The sequence below is a fragment of the Symphodus melops genome (genome assembly GCF_947650265.1).
Source record: "Symphodus melops genome assembly, chromosome: 10".
NCBI lineage: Eukaryota > Metazoa > Chordata > Actinopteri > Labriformes > Labridae > Symphodus > Symphodus melops.
In genome coordinates, this window is record NC_136700.1 from 25,061,214 (window position 1) to 25,076,988 (window position 15,775).

The 15,775-nt window shown below is 42.8% G+C and overlaps 4 protein-coding genes across 4 annotated transcripts; all 4 read right to left on the bottom strand.

Moving 5' to 3' along the window:
- Positions 1-1,068: 1,068 nt before the first annotated feature.
- Positions 1,069-4,232, bottom strand: cbln18 (cerebellin 18). Its single transcript, XM_079354466.1, has 7 exons — positions 4,062-4,232; positions 3,032-3,131; positions 2,275-2,454; positions 1,840-1,998; positions 1,678-1,766; positions 1,503-1,583; positions 1,069-1,394 (listed from the first exon to the last, which is right to left on the bottom strand). Exons 2-7 carry the CDS (start codon positions 3,129-3,131, stop codon positions 1,266-1,268), a joined length of 738 nt encoding a protein of 245 aa, XP_079210592.1. The 5' UTR covers positions 4,062-4,232; the 3' UTR covers positions 1,069-1,265.
- Positions 4,233-7,285: 3,053 nt separating this feature from the next.
- On the bottom strand, positions 7,286-8,872 carry LOC306830626 (uncharacterized protein). Its single transcript, XM_079354214.1, has 4 exons — positions 8,723-8,872; positions 8,556-8,639; positions 8,335-8,475; positions 7,286-7,923 (listed from the first exon to the last, which is right to left on the bottom strand). The coding sequence occupies exons 1-4, from the start codon at positions 8,727-8,729 to the stop codon at positions 7,469-7,471; spliced, it is 687 nt and encodes a 228-aa protein (XP_079210340.1). The 5' UTR covers positions 8,730-8,872; the 3' UTR covers positions 7,286-7,468.
- Positions 8,873-10,099: 1,227 nt separating this feature from the next.
- Positions 10,100-12,060, bottom strand: LOC306830777 (uncharacterized protein). Its single transcript, XM_079354456.1, has 4 exons — positions 12,029-12,060; positions 11,109-11,222; positions 10,879-11,016; positions 10,100-10,796 (listed from the first exon to the last, which is right to left on the bottom strand). Exons 1-4 carry the CDS (start codon positions 12,033-12,035, stop codon positions 10,384-10,386), a joined length of 672 nt encoding a protein of 223 aa, XP_079210582.1. The 5' UTR covers positions 12,036-12,060; the 3' UTR covers positions 10,100-10,383.
- A 940-nt stretch (positions 12,061-13,000) lies between these two features.
- LOC306830866 (complement C1q-like protein 4) lies at positions 13,001-14,816 on the bottom strand. The gene is made up of 4 exons (XM_079354580.1): positions 14,724-14,816; positions 14,454-14,564; positions 14,148-14,288; positions 13,001-13,508 (listed from the first exon to the last, which is right to left on the bottom strand). The coding sequence occupies exons 1-4, from the start codon at positions 14,728-14,730 to the stop codon at positions 13,075-13,077; spliced, it is 693 nt and encodes a 230-aa protein (XP_079210706.1). The 5' UTR covers positions 14,731-14,816; the 3' UTR covers positions 13,001-13,074.
- Positions 14,817-15,775: the final 959 nt, after the last annotated feature.

Consider the following 15,775-nt stretch of genomic DNA (forward strand, 5'->3'; position numbering starts at 1 on the left):
CTCCATATGTAGGAAGGAGGGAGTGAGGGCGTGATTTCAGACACAAGCATTTACATCATCCAGGCAGAGAACTCCATTTAAGTCCAGGGTCCCCTTTAGCTGCAAGCTGTGTGTGTGTGTGTGTGTGTGTGTGTGTGTGTGTGGGCCTGTTTGCATGTGTGCAAAAGTGTGTGGAGCATGTGTAAGCTGCTACATCATGTTAACTTTTTTGTGTGTTTACCGGAAGGACAGTCGTTGGTGTTGTTTATCTCATGAAAGAAGCTGGTTCACATCACTGCTATACTGTCATGGGCAGCACATTACGACCCACTGTTACCATTCCCAGATGATGTCCAAGCCTCCTGTTTGTTACCGCTATCCATCCGCGGACTATGTGGATCAGTGTGTGTGTGTGTGTGTAAGAGCACAAGTGTGTGAAGGTGGGATGAGAAGTGCAGACCAATACGCAAAGGCGACTGAGTCGGGAGGGTCGGGGGCTCGATCTCCAGCTCGTGTCCGATGTGGACTTGGGCAGGACCCCAGACTCCGAGCTGCTCCCTCTGCTTCGGCGGTGTGTGGGGATGTGTATGAACGGGATTAGGAACTTCTGATGGACTCTTTACTCAGCAGCCTCTGCTATCAGGGTGACACGCAGAGTGAAAGTCCTCTGAGTTGGTAAAAGACTAGAGAGGTGCTATACAAGCTCAAGTCCAAATCAATAAAATAATTGATAATATTGATAAAATTGATAAAATAAAAATAAAATAAAATGTATAATAAAATAATAATAATAATAATAATAATACAAAAATAATAAATCAAATAATAATAAAATAATAACATAAAAATAAAATAAAATTGATAATAAAATAATAATAATAATAAAATAATAAACAAAATAATAATAATAAAATAAAAATAAAATTGATAATAAAATAAAATTGATAATTAAAAAATAATAATACAAAATAATAAATAAAATAATAATAATAAAATAAAAATAAAATAAATTTGATCATAAAAAATCAGAACTTGTGTGCAACAAAAAGAAGAAGAAATGATCACACAGTTTTATTTTGTTGTTGTTTATTGACACAAACATTTAGTAAAGTAAATACTTTCAAAGATGTCCCAGTGTTTGTTCCTGCTTTGCACAATCACAATCGTGTACACATTAGTTTGTGTATGTCGACACATATATGCACACGTCTATGTGTGTTTATCATATTCTCGTTCTTGTGCTTGAAGAAGGTTATTACGGATTATCTTAAGGTCAGTGTGTTCATCTACTCATCAGTGCTGGGGTACACCATATAACCAGTGAAGATGTTGTTCTGCAGGTGGTTACAGAGCTTCCTCCCCGACATCAGCTCCATGTAGACCTGATCACCTTTCTGAAGATCCAGTATGGCAACCTGAGAAGAAAACAAGCAGAGGTAAAAAGAGCTGTCAACAGAATCCTGGCAAATATGGAGCCGCCCTGAAAAAGGTGTCTTTGCACAACATAGATATTTTCTGTTTACCTGAGTGGCGCTGTCTTCACCATCCTCTCGATTATTCTCCCACGCACCGACTATGCCGACCCCATTCTTCATCATCTGGATCTAAAGATGCGAGGACATGGAGAAAGAAGATGAAGGTACTTGCTTTTTGCTGGAGAGTCGATCATGGGGTATGTGTGTCGATGTGTGGTTTTACTTTATGGTACAGGCGCTCGTTACGCGCCACAGACGAGTAGACCGTGAAGGAGAAGAGATAAACACCAGCACGCGGAGCGGTGAAAGCACCTGGAGAGGAACACGCACAGTGAAGTCATCGAGTTACTTTACTTGAATGTTTGTGTTTGTGTGTGATTCCTACCCAAGGAAGGGTTGTATCCGTTGCCATGGTTAAGAGCGACAGAGGAGTACGGGATTGGCACGTCAGTATTGAAGGGTCCAAAGCAGGAATCAGGAGTGGTCGGCACAGCCACGGCGAGATTTGGGTCCATTGTGGCCTTGAAGGACACCTTGTATCCCTCTGAGAGGAAGAGATGAACATGTTTTGGTTCAGTGAAGCACTCTGAAGGTTTTTCAGTGGCAGCAGCTCAAGCTGAGTCTGGTTCTGCTCAAAGGAAGTTTTTCCTTGTCACCGTTACTCTGCCAAATGTTGCTCAGTGCTGTGCTCATGGTGGATTAAAGCTGCCTCTCTGCTCGTAACATAACACAGAGTGCATGCTCTTTTTAAGTGTCTTGAGGTAACTGTTGTTATGACCTGGCGCTGCACACATAAAGATTGATGGATTAGTGTATTCACCTGTGAGCTCCATGACACTGTCCTTCAGCCAGCTGACTTCCTCCCACAAATATTTCACCCTGTTAAAGGTGACGTCCTCCAGAGTGTACAGATCATTGGCGCCGCAGCAGCAGCTACGCTGGCGCTCGAAGGCACACTTGCAGTCCCACTTGTCACAGTTCAGAGGTCCTTCCATTTCCACTGAAACGAGAGGGGGAAATGGTGAGGGATATATATATATATATATATTTATTTATTTATTTTTGTTTGTTTGTTTGTTTTAAAAAGAAGAGAGGTGACTGATCTGTTCTGTGACGAGGACGTTCAATACAGAGGCCAAATACGTGTTACATTGTCAGTCCATACTACAAATATAGATTTTGAAACTTGGTTCAGGAACAAACCCCCCCAAAAAAAAAACCCTGTGCTTGTTCACTTCTCTCTTTGTCTAAATAGAGGAACCACGAGGGTCCCTCACGTAGACCTCATCTCTCATCCCTCAACTCTTACACGCCATGCTACCTCCATCCTTGAACCCTTAGCTTCATCCCTTCGTCCCCTGCATCCCTCCTTTCCTCAATCTTCTGATCAACCAACTCATCATTTCGATGCCATGCATCTAAACTACCCTGGTGTGGTCTTTGTTAGTGAAATATGAATCATGTTAACACACTTACACATACACATGCAGCAATTTGGTTTGCAAAGCATTCACTTAAATGTACAGCAGGTTAACATGTTCAGTATGATGTGTGTGTAAGAAGGTTGTGTTGCTCACATGCAGCCACTTTCATGATTTCGTAGATGCTGGACTGAGCCTCCACATGGCCACAGAGAAACAGCGACCTCAGCAGGAACAAAGCTGGTAATACAATCATCTGAAAAACAGAGCGCATGGGTTAATGCCTCTCTTCTTACCTGTTTTAACACCCCGCTGCACCTTTTAACGGCTCCTTCTGCCTGTAGCTCATATTAAATCTTTCACTTCATTACTTTTCAGTTGATGTGGAGAAGTGGTTCTGAGATGACATGTGCTCTGCCCTGACATCCAGTCTGTCCTTAAATAAGGTGTATAGATAAGTGTGACTGCAGGAATTGTAAACAAATAAGTGAGAACAGCTGTCTTCATGGATCAGCTTAATTAATATGACTGATTTCAAAAGTATGTCCATGATGTAATTACGCACCGGATTAGAACTTTTAAATACTGTTTAATCTGTTTAATTTAAGATGTATCATCAAACTAACTTTATGAAGCCACGTCTTCTCTCCACCAATCACGCTGCTGCGGTCAAATGTTCTGTTCTCTCCCTTCCACCTTTAGTTTGTCAGTTCAGTGCGACCCTCCTCCGCCCTCAAAGTTCAGATTCAGTCTCATCACATCCTGCACTCCTCTACCATCAGCACCACCCGGGTCTCTGGACTCCATCAGGTCGGCCTCACCCCCCCCCCCCCCCCCCCCCCCCCCCCTCTCAGTCGGGGCATGCTTATCTTTTCCTGTTAAATAACTCATTATAAACTCTCCTGATTTAAATGATTTGAGTGAACCCACAAGCTCGGCGTGCTTTGAGTTTAATATATTCTCACCTGGGATCTATTACTTCTCTTTTATTTCATCGTCTACATTTATTTCTACAATTCCTGCTGCTATATTGAGCAACTGTCACAACTAACAATCTAATATTCATCATTTTGAAAACTCGAAGCAAGCTCCCTCAACGACAGCGTTAATGCAGTGATGACTTAATGTTTGCTCCATTTTTAAACAATGAAATTGGCGAGTGATGAAACAAGTATTAAAAACTTACTATTTTATGTTCCTCCCTCTTGTTCTGAGTGAAGACACCAGCTTCGTGAGCGTTTGTGAAACTGAGACTGGGAGTTACACAGCGGGAAGTTTGAGCGTCTTACAGGTACAGGTGATCCTCCCCATGACGAGGTTAATGTCAGAAGCTCCGCCTCCTTTCGTGCACACACACACACACACACACACACACACACAGTGCAAACTAGCATGAAAACAAGTTTCACTGGAAAACACTGTCACTCCTCCAGAGCTGTGCACGATGGTGACAAACGGCCTCACGTCATTTTTCTTCCCTGTAAAAGAACAAGAATCAATCATGTTGAAACTCCCAGCATCCTTTGTTGGGACCATAATGCTTCTTATTGGGACAGCGGTGTCAGGTCGCCACCCTTTCAGAGGACACCAGCTACTGAAACGCTGATATGGCGATTATTGGTGTCAGGTCCCTGAGGATGTGATGCTCAACAAACAAGAACACACAAAGAGCGAATGGGAAATGTTATCAGTCCATCGATTAAGGTCCAAATCTGGGAACAATGTCCAACGCTGCCTGGTTCTCATGCTGGGATAGAAGAGAGGTGATACTGTGTGTTCCCATGTTTTCTTTCTGATGGACGTTGTTGGAAGCCGTATTGATTGTGGGGTTTTTTCAGGTCGAGATATCTGATGGCGTCTCATCCAAGGTGGATCCCAGATTTATCTGGATGATCTTGTGCTGAGAGTCAATATTATTACGATGAGACAAAGCCGCCTTCGTGTTTGCCATATTTCGATCACAGCCTCAAAGAAAATCAATTTCAAAAAGACACGTTCGCCGTTCGTCCGCAGCAGACAAACAAAGAGACGAGCAGTTCAGTTCTTTATCCTGAGTCGCAGATTAAGTTTTGTGTCTTTCAGGTCGTAGATCAGGTGTCTCCAACCTTTCTTCATCTGAGACCTACTTTGACTAAATGAAATTGGCCAACAGCTATATTTGCATTTATTTACACACCAGCTGATTTAAGCTACAGGTACACGTGTGATGCAATAAGCCGATGCTTATCAATAATCTTAAATTCACATCAAGGTCCAAGAAAGAAAAAAAAAAACAGGAATATTTGATACTTCTTATTGTGCCACATAGTCAGCTATGTTACCTGAAAATTCACATCAAGGTCCAAGCATGACTGCTTAACACCTTTTATGGGCCAAATTAATGAATAGTGGGAAGAGGTGCATTTATTTAATTTTTAACAGTCGCTCAACCTATTAGCGAGCTACCTGTAAGGACTGTAAATGTTTTGTCCACCTCGATGGACAGTGTGAAGTGTCTCCAGGGTCTCTCTGGCCCTCGCTCTATCTGAAGTATTGTTTGTAACCTACATTTTAACGGGCGATTGTTACTCTCCTTCTTGTTACTCGTCCGATTAGATAACAGGGTGTTTCCTGTGTTCACGGCTACCTTTAAAGACTCGATGGCCTCTGGGGCTGTGCATTGTCTGCGGGTTTTTCTTTGACCACCTGCATGCGTGTAAAGAGTCCTGAGTCATCTGGCCTGGTTCTTCAGAACTGTCTTATCTGCTCGAAGGAGGGCAGGGTGTATCGGGTGTTTTCATGTCGGCTTTCAAACACGGGACCCTAAAAAACAAACCAGACCAGATTCACCAACACAGAAACGAGAGAGGATGGACTGAGCCCTGACCTCAGGTGTCAATTCATTCCCAAGCTTTGAGTTGCAGCTTAATGGTGTGAATTAAAGTCTTTCTGAGATTGTTTGATAGATTGTGGTGGTGGAAAAGATTCACATTTCTCAATGATGTGTTTTTAGCTGACCCACAAAAACAAGCTAACAAACAAACCATCCTCAAGCTAGAAACTGCAGCCTTCAGTGCCACATTCGGCGTCATTTTCCTTGATCGTCATATTTTTATTAATGAACTGGCATCCCTGTGAATCTTTTGATTGTTTTATCGTATTATATTTGTGTGAGTGTCTTTGCCTGTTGAGAAAAACAGAGACTGTTTTGGCAGTAATGAACAAAAGCTTTGACAAAATCACGGGACAATTCAGGAGGCCGTCTGGCTGCACAGCATCAGGGACCAAATCCATCAGGAGCAAAACCTCCGAGGTTGATGAGATGGTTATGTGCAGAGTGCTGTCAAGAATGTTTGAGTATGTCTCTCTTGAGAGGCAGTTATTATGTGATCTCTTCATGACTTTAGTTACTCAGTCCTATTCATTAGGACTGTAAGATATAGCATGCACAAATTTACGTTATCTTAATCGCAAGCCCTGTTTCTGTCAGGATGCTCACAGTAAGGGGTGTCGACAGGATCTCTGGGCCCATAAAAAGAAATGAAATTGGGCCCTGTTTCTTTATGCACTACATTAAAGCTCACTGGACTTGATATTTATTCTCTTTCATGCTCCCTTTGCAAATGTTGTGTTTTTTATTATTTTTTATATTTGACATGTTTTAAACTCTATATATTGGTATGTGCTACTCATATTTTATTTTATTTAATTACTTGTTATTTTAGCCTTGTTTTTTCTTTCACACCAAGATACATTTCTTGGCAATAAAAAAAACAATTCTGATTTTCAAATAATAGCCAATCAGAAGGCAAAGGGGATCCTGAGTTTAGACCTGAGCTAACAGAGAGGAGGTTCACCTATGTCAGGAGGGCCAAATATCCGAGGTTGTTTGTCCCATGAGCATTTAGGTTTCTGTAAGCATTGTTGGCAGTACTTCTTTGTGTCTCTTCTTATTTCACTCAGGACTTATCATGATATCCTTAGTTAGATTTTATATGTCTGTATTTAAGTCTTTGTGCTTTTTTATGACATGTATTGCCTCGCTGGACGTCTGTTGCAAACCAAATTCCTCCCTTTTAGTACAATGTACATTTTTCAATTTAATCTCTTCACCACAGCCTCGGTCAAACCTGAGATATTAACCACGCCTCCAACCCCCTTATGACCCAATGAGAGCTCTTTAATACCTTTTAACACCACACATCTCTTATTGTAATCATCAATACGAGGGCTGAACATTTCATGATAAAGGTGTGCAAGAAAAGAATGAATGCGAAAAAAGTTCCAGTATTCCCTCTTCAATTGCATCTGCAGCAGTCAGCTGCTCAACTGCACGAGGATTCAAGTCAGTCAGTCCCCTGATGTTAATGACGGATCTTACAAAGACTCAACAAGTGCAATTAAAGTGCTTTATTCAAATGTGATATAACATTGAATTACAGTTCAGATATCAGTCTTCTCTGCATCTTTCTCCTTTAAATCTACAGGTTGTGTTTATTCATCTCAAATGTCATCTAGAAATACAGGAGCTGTAACAGAACAAAGACAATTTCACATTTGCAAGCTCTGTCTGAAAAACGTCAAGGCACAACGACCTTGTGACCAGACGAAGAGTTAAGACGTAAATCCACTGTCGTGGTCAGTAACATGAAGCAGGAAAGCGCTGAAAGTGTTGTAATGGTTCTGGTCATCGCACAGGAAACATCCAACGGGGAGGTAAACGGCCACCTGGTCCGAACGCTTAAGGTGGAGGATCAGGACATTGGAAGAACTGTCCTCTTGGTCCTGATGGTTTACGTCAACCGACCCGACGACGTGCTCGCTGTTAACCCACAGTTCTGCACAGGCAGCCAGCTTGCTATCAGGAGAACCAGCGTCACTGTAGACGGTGAAGGCGAGGCTGTAGACGCCAGAGTGAGGCGCGAGGAAGATACCCGTGTTCGCATCGTAGCCATCACCAATGTTGAAGAAGACTTTTTTGTAGATGACAGGCAGCAGTTCAGAAAATGGGCCGAAACACTTAAAGGGACCATTATTAAAGAGAGCCACGGAGAAGGCAGTGCGGTTAGCTGGAGGGGAAGAGAAAGAAGACATTACAAAGTAAGACTGTGGGGCTCCGTTTAGCCCAGTCTGTCTGTAGAGCAGGCGCAGTCACAGTCTTGTGTTACACCTCACCACAAGGCGGCCCGATGAAGCTCAAAAACAGGTTAAAACCAAACAGATTTGTTATTAAAAAACAAGCTAAACTGAAGCTCTAACTAACGACCCCTGACCCCTCCTGAACCTCAGCGGGTGTCTGTAGCGTCACCTGTGCAGAGCTGGAGAGAACGGAAAGGAAGAGGGTGACAAACACAGTGCAGGGAAACACACAGCCTCCCCGGGCCACGACCATGATGAATGTTTGGCCCCAAAAAACACGAGTAAATTCTGATCTGCATCAGTTCAAACTGTGTGCGACTCGTTTGTGTTTATTCGCTCACCTTTTATGTCGGTGAAAGTTTTCTTCGTTTGTTCGTATTCCACCTTCAGCTTGGCCAGGCTCGTGTCAAAGTACGTCCCCATCCTGTCGATCTCTCGAAGGGTCTCACAGCAGCCACAAGAACCCTGGTCCTCCAAACAATCTGAACACGAACACACATTCAAACATTCTCAGCTACGACTACATGCAGACACTCTGATGACGTAACCAGGATTTGCTCACCATCGCCGGGCTGTTTCTCGGCATTTGGTTGCCAGGAGAACATCGAACTACAGACAGAGTGAAGTAGGCACAGCAATATAAGAGCTGGAAGGAAAGAAAGCATTAGTTTGCTGTGTTTGCATTTTTTAATATTATAATCATTCCTCTATAAGTGCACAAAGTCTCACCTCTCATGTTGACTGTGATGGCTTCAGCAGAAAAGTGACAGACTGACTGGTAGCGGAAGTGGAGTGGATATATATTTTTTCCAAAACCTCCTCCTTTGTTACCTCTTTTATTCCTTATCTTCTCTCATCGCTCCTCCTTGTTTTTCTATTTTTTTTATCCGCCTGAATTGTCTTTTACAACGACATCGTATAAAGGATTTTTTCGTCACCAGGTGCTCTCACTTTCTCAAATCACACACACCTTCTGGGGCTATTGTTTGGAAAGGTGTGTCTCCTCAGCAGACAAACAGGCAGGGAGATGAGCATGATAGACCAGATCACTGGTGACCAACTTGGGGTCCGAGCCACCCTAAAAGGGCGCCAGATATCTCCAGAGGGGACGTGAGGCCTTGTCTGTTACAGTGTAGCAGCACAGACGGTAATAATCTGACATCTGACTGTATCTTTATTGATATTAATCGAAGTGTAAAAAAATGTTTTTCACTCAATTACATATGAGAGTCAATGCTCGTTAAAAACTAAAACTTGATCCAATTATCTGTAAATCCACAGATCGGACAGACAGTCCCTCCGTAACTTCTGCTTCCTGTCGGAAAATTAACTTTGAGTTTTACATCATCGACTATTCAAGACATCCTAAGGGGTTGGGCCCCTCGATTGAAATCTGATTGGCCACCCCAGGTGCCAACACAAAAACCCTAAACTCTGATTGGATGTTTCCTCTGTCAGAGGAGGACTTATGTTTGAACTGTTTTTCTTTCTAAAGGCTGCTAGTAATTGTTTTTAATGTTTTTTTTTGTTTTTTTTTACGTAGCGTATTTCCATTTCTTTTTTTTCTTTTTTTTCCTTTTTTAAATAAATGAATAAGGTTCATCTTCTTACTTACAATGAAATACCTGAAAATGTTTCGGGATCATAACATCCCTAACTAACCTGTTCATGATAATTAGAAAGTGTGCATTGAGTTTGCATTCAAAGTTTTTGTTACTTGAAAATATGACTTGGAACATACATGATCCTGGTTTATAAAGTAGATATGAATGGTGAAGTTAGAGAGGGTAAATATTTAATATAGATGTCTGTGTACACAGTTCAGGCCCCCCCTGCATGAGGCAGTGCCCCCCAGTCAGAAAAGGTCTGGACACGCCCCTGATTAGCACGCCGTTATTTTTCCATCCTCAGCGTGATGAATGATTAAAAACGTTTTTAGGGAAACAAACTTAAAGCTCTTTGAGGATTGAACCCCTGATTCACTCACAACCCAGCATAAGCAACAAACTCTTTATTGATTAATGAAGGATGAAATAAAAGGAGGCAACCAGTTAATTTTTTTTTAAAGTGCAGTTTATTATTTCTGTAAGTTTTGGTACAGCGTTTTGTTTCTTATTCATCTTTCTAATACAGATATCATCTCATCATTCACCAGTTTAAGATGATCAGAGCAAAGAGTCTTCACAGCACGACTTCACAAAGACGTCATCGAGTTTATTTAAGGTGGATTTTAAAAACCGGGTAAAACACAAAAATACAGCTTTTTTAAAAAAAAATTGTGTAAGCAGACAAAGATCCAGAAGAGATCAGAGACGACAGGTCATAAACGTCACAACAGGCGTAGTTCATCTAACACACTCAGTATAAGCTCGGTACAAGGCTACATCTGCTTAGGCCGCCGTAGAATACAGCAGGAAACCAGTGAACGTGTTATAGTAGCTGTGATCGCAGAGGACACAATCTTTGGGCAAGACGACGGCTACCTCGTCCCCGGCCGTCAGTCCTATGGCTAAAACAACTGTGGCACTGTCTTCAACGTCCTGGCCATGTTTTTCGAGGAGTGAAGCCACCACTTGTCCGTTGACCTCCAGATTGGCACAGGCGGAAAAAGACTGATACCCGTAGACGGTGACAGAGAGGCTGTACACCCCTGACTGGGTAACATTGAAGACACCAGTGTCCAAATTGTAGCTGCCTGCCAGGTCAAAGAGGGAGTGCTGGTAGATGATGATCCTTTCGTCCTCGAAGGGGCCGAAGCAGCTTTCCCCAGGACTCAGAGTGACGGAGAAGGCACTGCGGCTGGCTGGGAATGCAGACACAAGGAGTCAAGCTGGAGGTATAAGAAGTCACTTTTCACGCGTTCTGCTCACAGACTCGTTGCTCACCTGCATCGCTGAGGGTCCTCTTTGCGATTGTAAGCTGTGTGTTCAATGCGTCAACGGTGTAGTTAAAGAACTCCTCCATCCTCCACATCTGCTGCTGCATCAGACAGCAACCACACGACAGCAGGTTCGACTCGCACTCTGTGTAAGCGCACACACATTCGCTCGTCAACACAGGCACATGCAGATTACACTGAGACGTCAAGAAAAAAGGCCTGAAGGTCATCTCTTACTGTCGTTTTGTTTGGAGTCAACTTGCTGGGGTGTTAAGTGATCAGGTCCGGTCCAGGAATATTTTTTTCCATGATGACCAAAAGCTGCGTGGAGGAGACACAGCAACACTAAAGCTGGTGAACGAAGAAAAGTATTAATCATTAGACGCGTTCCCTTTTTGCAGCAGCTAATCAGAGTGTGACAACATCTGTTTGTAACTCTCTGACAAGCGTTGGTCGAGGCCGCTGGTAGCCAGGTGGTTATTATAGACAGGAAGTCGATGCATTCACCAACAGAACAAGACCAGTTCTCTTTATTGACATTTCAACCATATACAAAGTACACCGTGAGACGACGTGTTGTTCCTCTAAGGATCGTGATGCTACATGAGATAATAGAGGATTAAAAATGTGAGGAGTAAGGATTAAGCCGTAGAAATATGAGATTACATTCAATGACAAGAAGGTGGCTGTAAAAAGTCAGATTAGTAAACGACGTTCAGTGGATTGTTCAGGTGAGTTAAAAGTCAGCACGTTGAAGAATCCAGACATTAGACCTTTTCTTAGACCGACCTTTAACGTCATTTCTCTAAAAGATGAAGGAGCAGATCTGTCTATTGCATGTTTGTGATGTGCAGAACATTTTAATTTGTCTGTTGGTGTAACATGAGTCCATATGAACTTTTTTTATGCTGTAACAGTTTAAAACGTGTATTGACAGACTCAGTGTGAGCCTCTTTCAAATCATCATCCATTTATTTCACATTTTTCCTTCCACGCATTCGTCACATATTCTGAATTTCTAGGTGATTTATACAATCCTGACGTGTAAGTGAAGTGATGCACAGAAATACTGAGTTTACACAATTAGGAAATGAAGCACGCTTAACCATGACTACCTTAACCTTAATGTTAATCAGTTAAAACATATTCAGTCTCACCTCTCATGTTGAAGCTGGGACACTGTGACGGATCCGAAGGATTCAAGGTGTGCAGTCCGAACATGAGACACATTTTGTGCACTTATATTTTCCTGGGAGCCCCTCCCTCGTAACCTCTCCATTTTTTTAATCCTCTTCTTTTCACATCGCTCCTCCTCATCTTCTTTTTTTTTATTTCTTAAACTCCGCCCTTTAATCTCTCAAATCTAGAAATGTATTTCTCCATTCCTAGGGGCTCTCCTTTTTTAAATATCAGACACACCCCCTCCACGGCTTTGTGTAAGGAGCCACCCTGGTGTCACTTAAGGTGAGATGTTCTTTATCTGGAGTTCAGGTTTAACTTCTGCAGCGCATCTACAGCTTTATTTATAAAACAAGTTTTACAGAAGATTTGAAGCCCAAAGCAGACAGAGATGTATCCGTCTTTCCTTTAACTGAAAAAAGATTTTGTTTGGATGCAACTATCAGATCTGAGACTGACTGTACAGACAAGAAATTCACATGTGCACATAAATAATCCAAGACGACAGCGTCTACAGCTAAATAGACTTTTATTTATTTTTTTAGGTACGTTACAGATTTCCGTCACAGCTTTCATCACAGTCGAACCAACGAGTGCCAGATTTATTCAAACACAAAGTATTTAAACGGTGTGACAGGAGCGAGTGGTGAGGAAGGTTTGAATGGAGACATCTTCACAACAATTTAACTTTATGTTGACTTTCCCCACGTTACCAAAACATCAGGCAAAGTGTAGACGAGAGTATCGCTTGGTTATGAGTGAAAGTACATTTCAGTCTGGTATCTGGCAAGAACCTTTTTTTTTTTTAATACTACCTCATGCACTCGACACATGCTCTGCCCATCTACCTGAATGACAGGTTTGTTGTTTTGTGCATGACTGTATGTGTGCACTTTAAGGTGAAGCTTTAATGTTGTCGTACAATTATATAATGACAATAAAGACTGATCTATTCTAAAAATGTTAAAGACATTGTCACAGCTGAAAGATTTCATGCAGGGCTAAGGGTTGATGCTTCCCTCACTTAGTCCGTAGCATAAAGCAGGAAACCAGTGAAAGTGTTATAATGGTTGCTGTCATCGCAGAGGAAGCATCCAATGGGCAGGTTGACAGACACCTTGTCCCCAGCCTTCAGGTGGAGGGCCACAACAATGGTGGCACTGTCCTCTTGGTCTTGCATGTTTTTCTCTCGCGGCCCTGCCACCACTCGTCCGTTGACCTGCAGCCCGGCGCAGGCTGCCAAGGTGTTACCGGGAGAACCAGAGTCGCTGAAGACGGTGAGCGCAATACTGTAGACGCCAGAGCGGGGAACAGTGAAGATACCTGTGTCCACACTGTAGCCTTCTCCCAAGTTGATGAAGACATGTTTGTAAGCGATGAGCCTGTCGTCCCGATAGGGGCCGAAACATTCCAGTGAGCTCCCGCTGGTTAGGGCGACAGAGAAGGCACTGCGGCTGGCTGCAGATACAGAGGAGAGAGGGGATGCGATGTGTTTGTTATTTTCATCGCGTTCGTTTGATGAGACAGCTTGAGCCGACAGGAAGTGTTGGGAGGAGGAGAGAGACGGGGATGGCATGCAGCAAATGGCCCAAGTGTGATTCAAGCCCACAGCAGCTTTCTTTATGAGTGTGAGGCGTAAACAATACGACATGGAGCGAGAAAGCACAGAGTACAGCCGAGCCCTTCCAGAGAGGGGGCGTGGTCAGACACCGCTCATTTACATATTTAAAGCTACAGACACAGAAACAGCCTGTTCTGAGCAGGGCTGAAATAGAGGGGTTTAGACATGATCAAATACAGGATCAGAGTGGATTTACAACAACACACTTTGCACACATGATGAAGAGGAGCTCTCCAAGTGGTTGAAGAAGGAGGAAAAATATTGACCTTTTATCATCTGCAGTCTAAAAACTGACAACTTTGGTCAACCTCTAAAAACCTGGGAGGACTTTGCCCAAGTTCAGAAACTTTAATGACAATATTCCTGTTTTTAGTTGTCTTTTTTAATACTTCCTATGATGTGTTTGCAGTGACGATGTTTGGATAATCTCCCCACTTCTCTGGTGTGTGTTGCTCATGCATTTACGTGTGTCTCACCTCTGACATTATTTAGGACCGTCTTTGTCTTCGTCAGTTCCTTCTCCAGCTCAGTGAGGCTCATGTTGAAGAACTCCTTCATCCTGTGAATCTGCTGCTGCATCAGGCAGCAGCCACACGAGGCCTGGTCCGTGACACACACTGATAACACACACACAGGAAACAGAAAGTTGACTAGTTGGTTGTGTTTTTAAGAAAATAGCACACGACAGAACAATGGAGAGTTACAGCAGGCATATAGGAAGCAGCACAGAGGCAGACTAGATACATTCAGACCATTAACAAGGTGTTTTTGCCGTCTCTCACAATTTTCTGTGTTGGGATCAACAGCTCCATCCCCAGTCTTTCCAGGCCAAACAAAGGAAAAGTCTTTAGCCTGGATGAGTGCTGCCTCCAGCAGACACAGCAACACAAAACCTGGGAGCAGAAGAGCGAATGTAGTAAATGAGGTAACTCAGAAATAACGCCCAACAGTGATTCACGTGACAACAGAAAATATGACGGTCCGAAAGTCTTGTTACATTACTTTCATTATATATAATGAATGTGTCTTCTTTTAAATGTATGCAGTCTCACCTCTCATCGTCCTACTGAAAACTGATGCTGGCTTCAGAAGAGCAGAACGCGTGATTGAGCGGTGCGGCGTCACACCTGTATATATCTTCCATAAGTTCTATAGTCTTCTGGCTCCCAAGCAGCTCCTCCCACTTTTCCCTACAGGCCACCATTGTTTTTCTCCTTGTACACATATACATTTTTCTTTACCATTGATGGCTTTACACACACACACACACACACACACACACACACACTCCTTGTGGGCTTTGTGTTTTAGATGTAGGTCAGGTGTCACGTATCTTCTAAGGCGACCTGTTTTCTGATTTCCCATCAGCACATAAAAAGACTACTTCCTGTCTTCACATGAGCTTTTCTTTGATGTTATATAAGGCACACAGTCAGATTGCAGCGCTGAAAAAGGAAACATTAAAGCTCCTGCGTAAGGAACTTTTGGTTTATGTAAATGTTGGCGCCCCCTGTGGAACAAAGCGGTACATCTCCTCTCTTTGCTTTTCTTGTCCTGTGCATGTGGCTGCAGCATTTTCTATCCCACCCCTGCTTTCTTTCAACATTTCAATGCATCACTTAGTGAGTGCCTTTACATGGCCTCGAGTATCCCAGATTTGATCTTGAGACCTGATTTCTCCAAACTGACTACAAGAGAATACACGATACTGTGGCATGTAAATTACCCCGACCGCCTGCACAGGCACGGCCTCAGCCACGTGCACCAGCAAAACAAACATGGCGGCAGCAGTTGATTGCCGCAACTGATGCCATTTAATAGGACAAAGCCTGCAATAAGCCACACTGGTCTCATTTGTTTTGTTTGTTCGTTTTTAAGAATTCTACATTGCTGCCGTTTGTGTTGTGAAAAAATAACATCACATACGCCTGCACAATAAGACGCAGTCAGAAACTAAATCTGGCCAACAATGAGTTATCTTTAATATGACGTGTGTCATGGTTTCGTTTCGTTTAGGTTGTATTTCAGAGTTTTGAGTTCGGTTAAATTTATTCCCTCGTGTTTTTCCGTGTTACTGTGTTTCCCTGTCTCTCTGGTTTCCCTC

Bases quoted from the DNA above. Each gene is read 5' to 3' on its own strand.
- LOC306830777 (XM_079354456.1), bottom strand. The intron at 11,017-11,108 runs GTAAGAGATGAC...GCGCTTACACAG, and splicing joins TGACTCCAAACAAAACGACA to AGTGCGAGTCGAACCTGCTG. The intron at 10,797-10,878 runs GTGAGCAACGAG...CTGCATTCCCAG, and splicing joins GAGGACCCTCAGCGATGCAG to CCAGCCGCAGTGCCTTCTCC.
- cbln18 (XM_079354466.1), bottom strand. From the start codon at position 3,131: ATGATTGTATTACCAGCTTTGTTCCTGCTGAGGTCGCTGTTTCTCTGT. The intron at 2,455-3,031 runs GTGAGCAACACA...CTCTCGTTTCAG, and splicing joins AATCATGAAAGTGGCTGCAT to TGGAAATGGAAGGACCTCTG. The intron at 1,584-1,677 runs GTAAAACCACAC...TCGCATCTTTAG, and splicing joins ACGAGCGCCTGTACCATAAA to ATCCAGATGATGAAGAATGG.
- LOC306830866 (XM_079354580.1), bottom strand. The intron at 14,289-14,453 runs GTGAGAGACGGC...GTGTGTTATCAG, and splicing joins TGATCCCAACACAGAAAATT to TGTGTGTCACGGACCAGGCC. The intron at 13,509-14,147 runs GTGAGACACACG...CTGTATCTGCAG, and splicing joins GGTCCTAAATAATGTCAGAG to CCAGCCGCAGTGCCTTCTCT.
- LOC306830626 (XM_079354214.1), bottom strand. The intron at 8,476-8,555 runs GTGAGCAAATCC...GTTCGTGTTCAG, and splicing joins CGAGAAACAGCCCGGCGATG to ATTGTTTGGAGGACCAGGGT. The intron at 7,924-8,334 runs GTGAGCGAATAA...CTTCCCCTCCAG, and splicing joins AACTTTCACCGACATAAAAG to CTAACCGCACTGCCTTCTCC.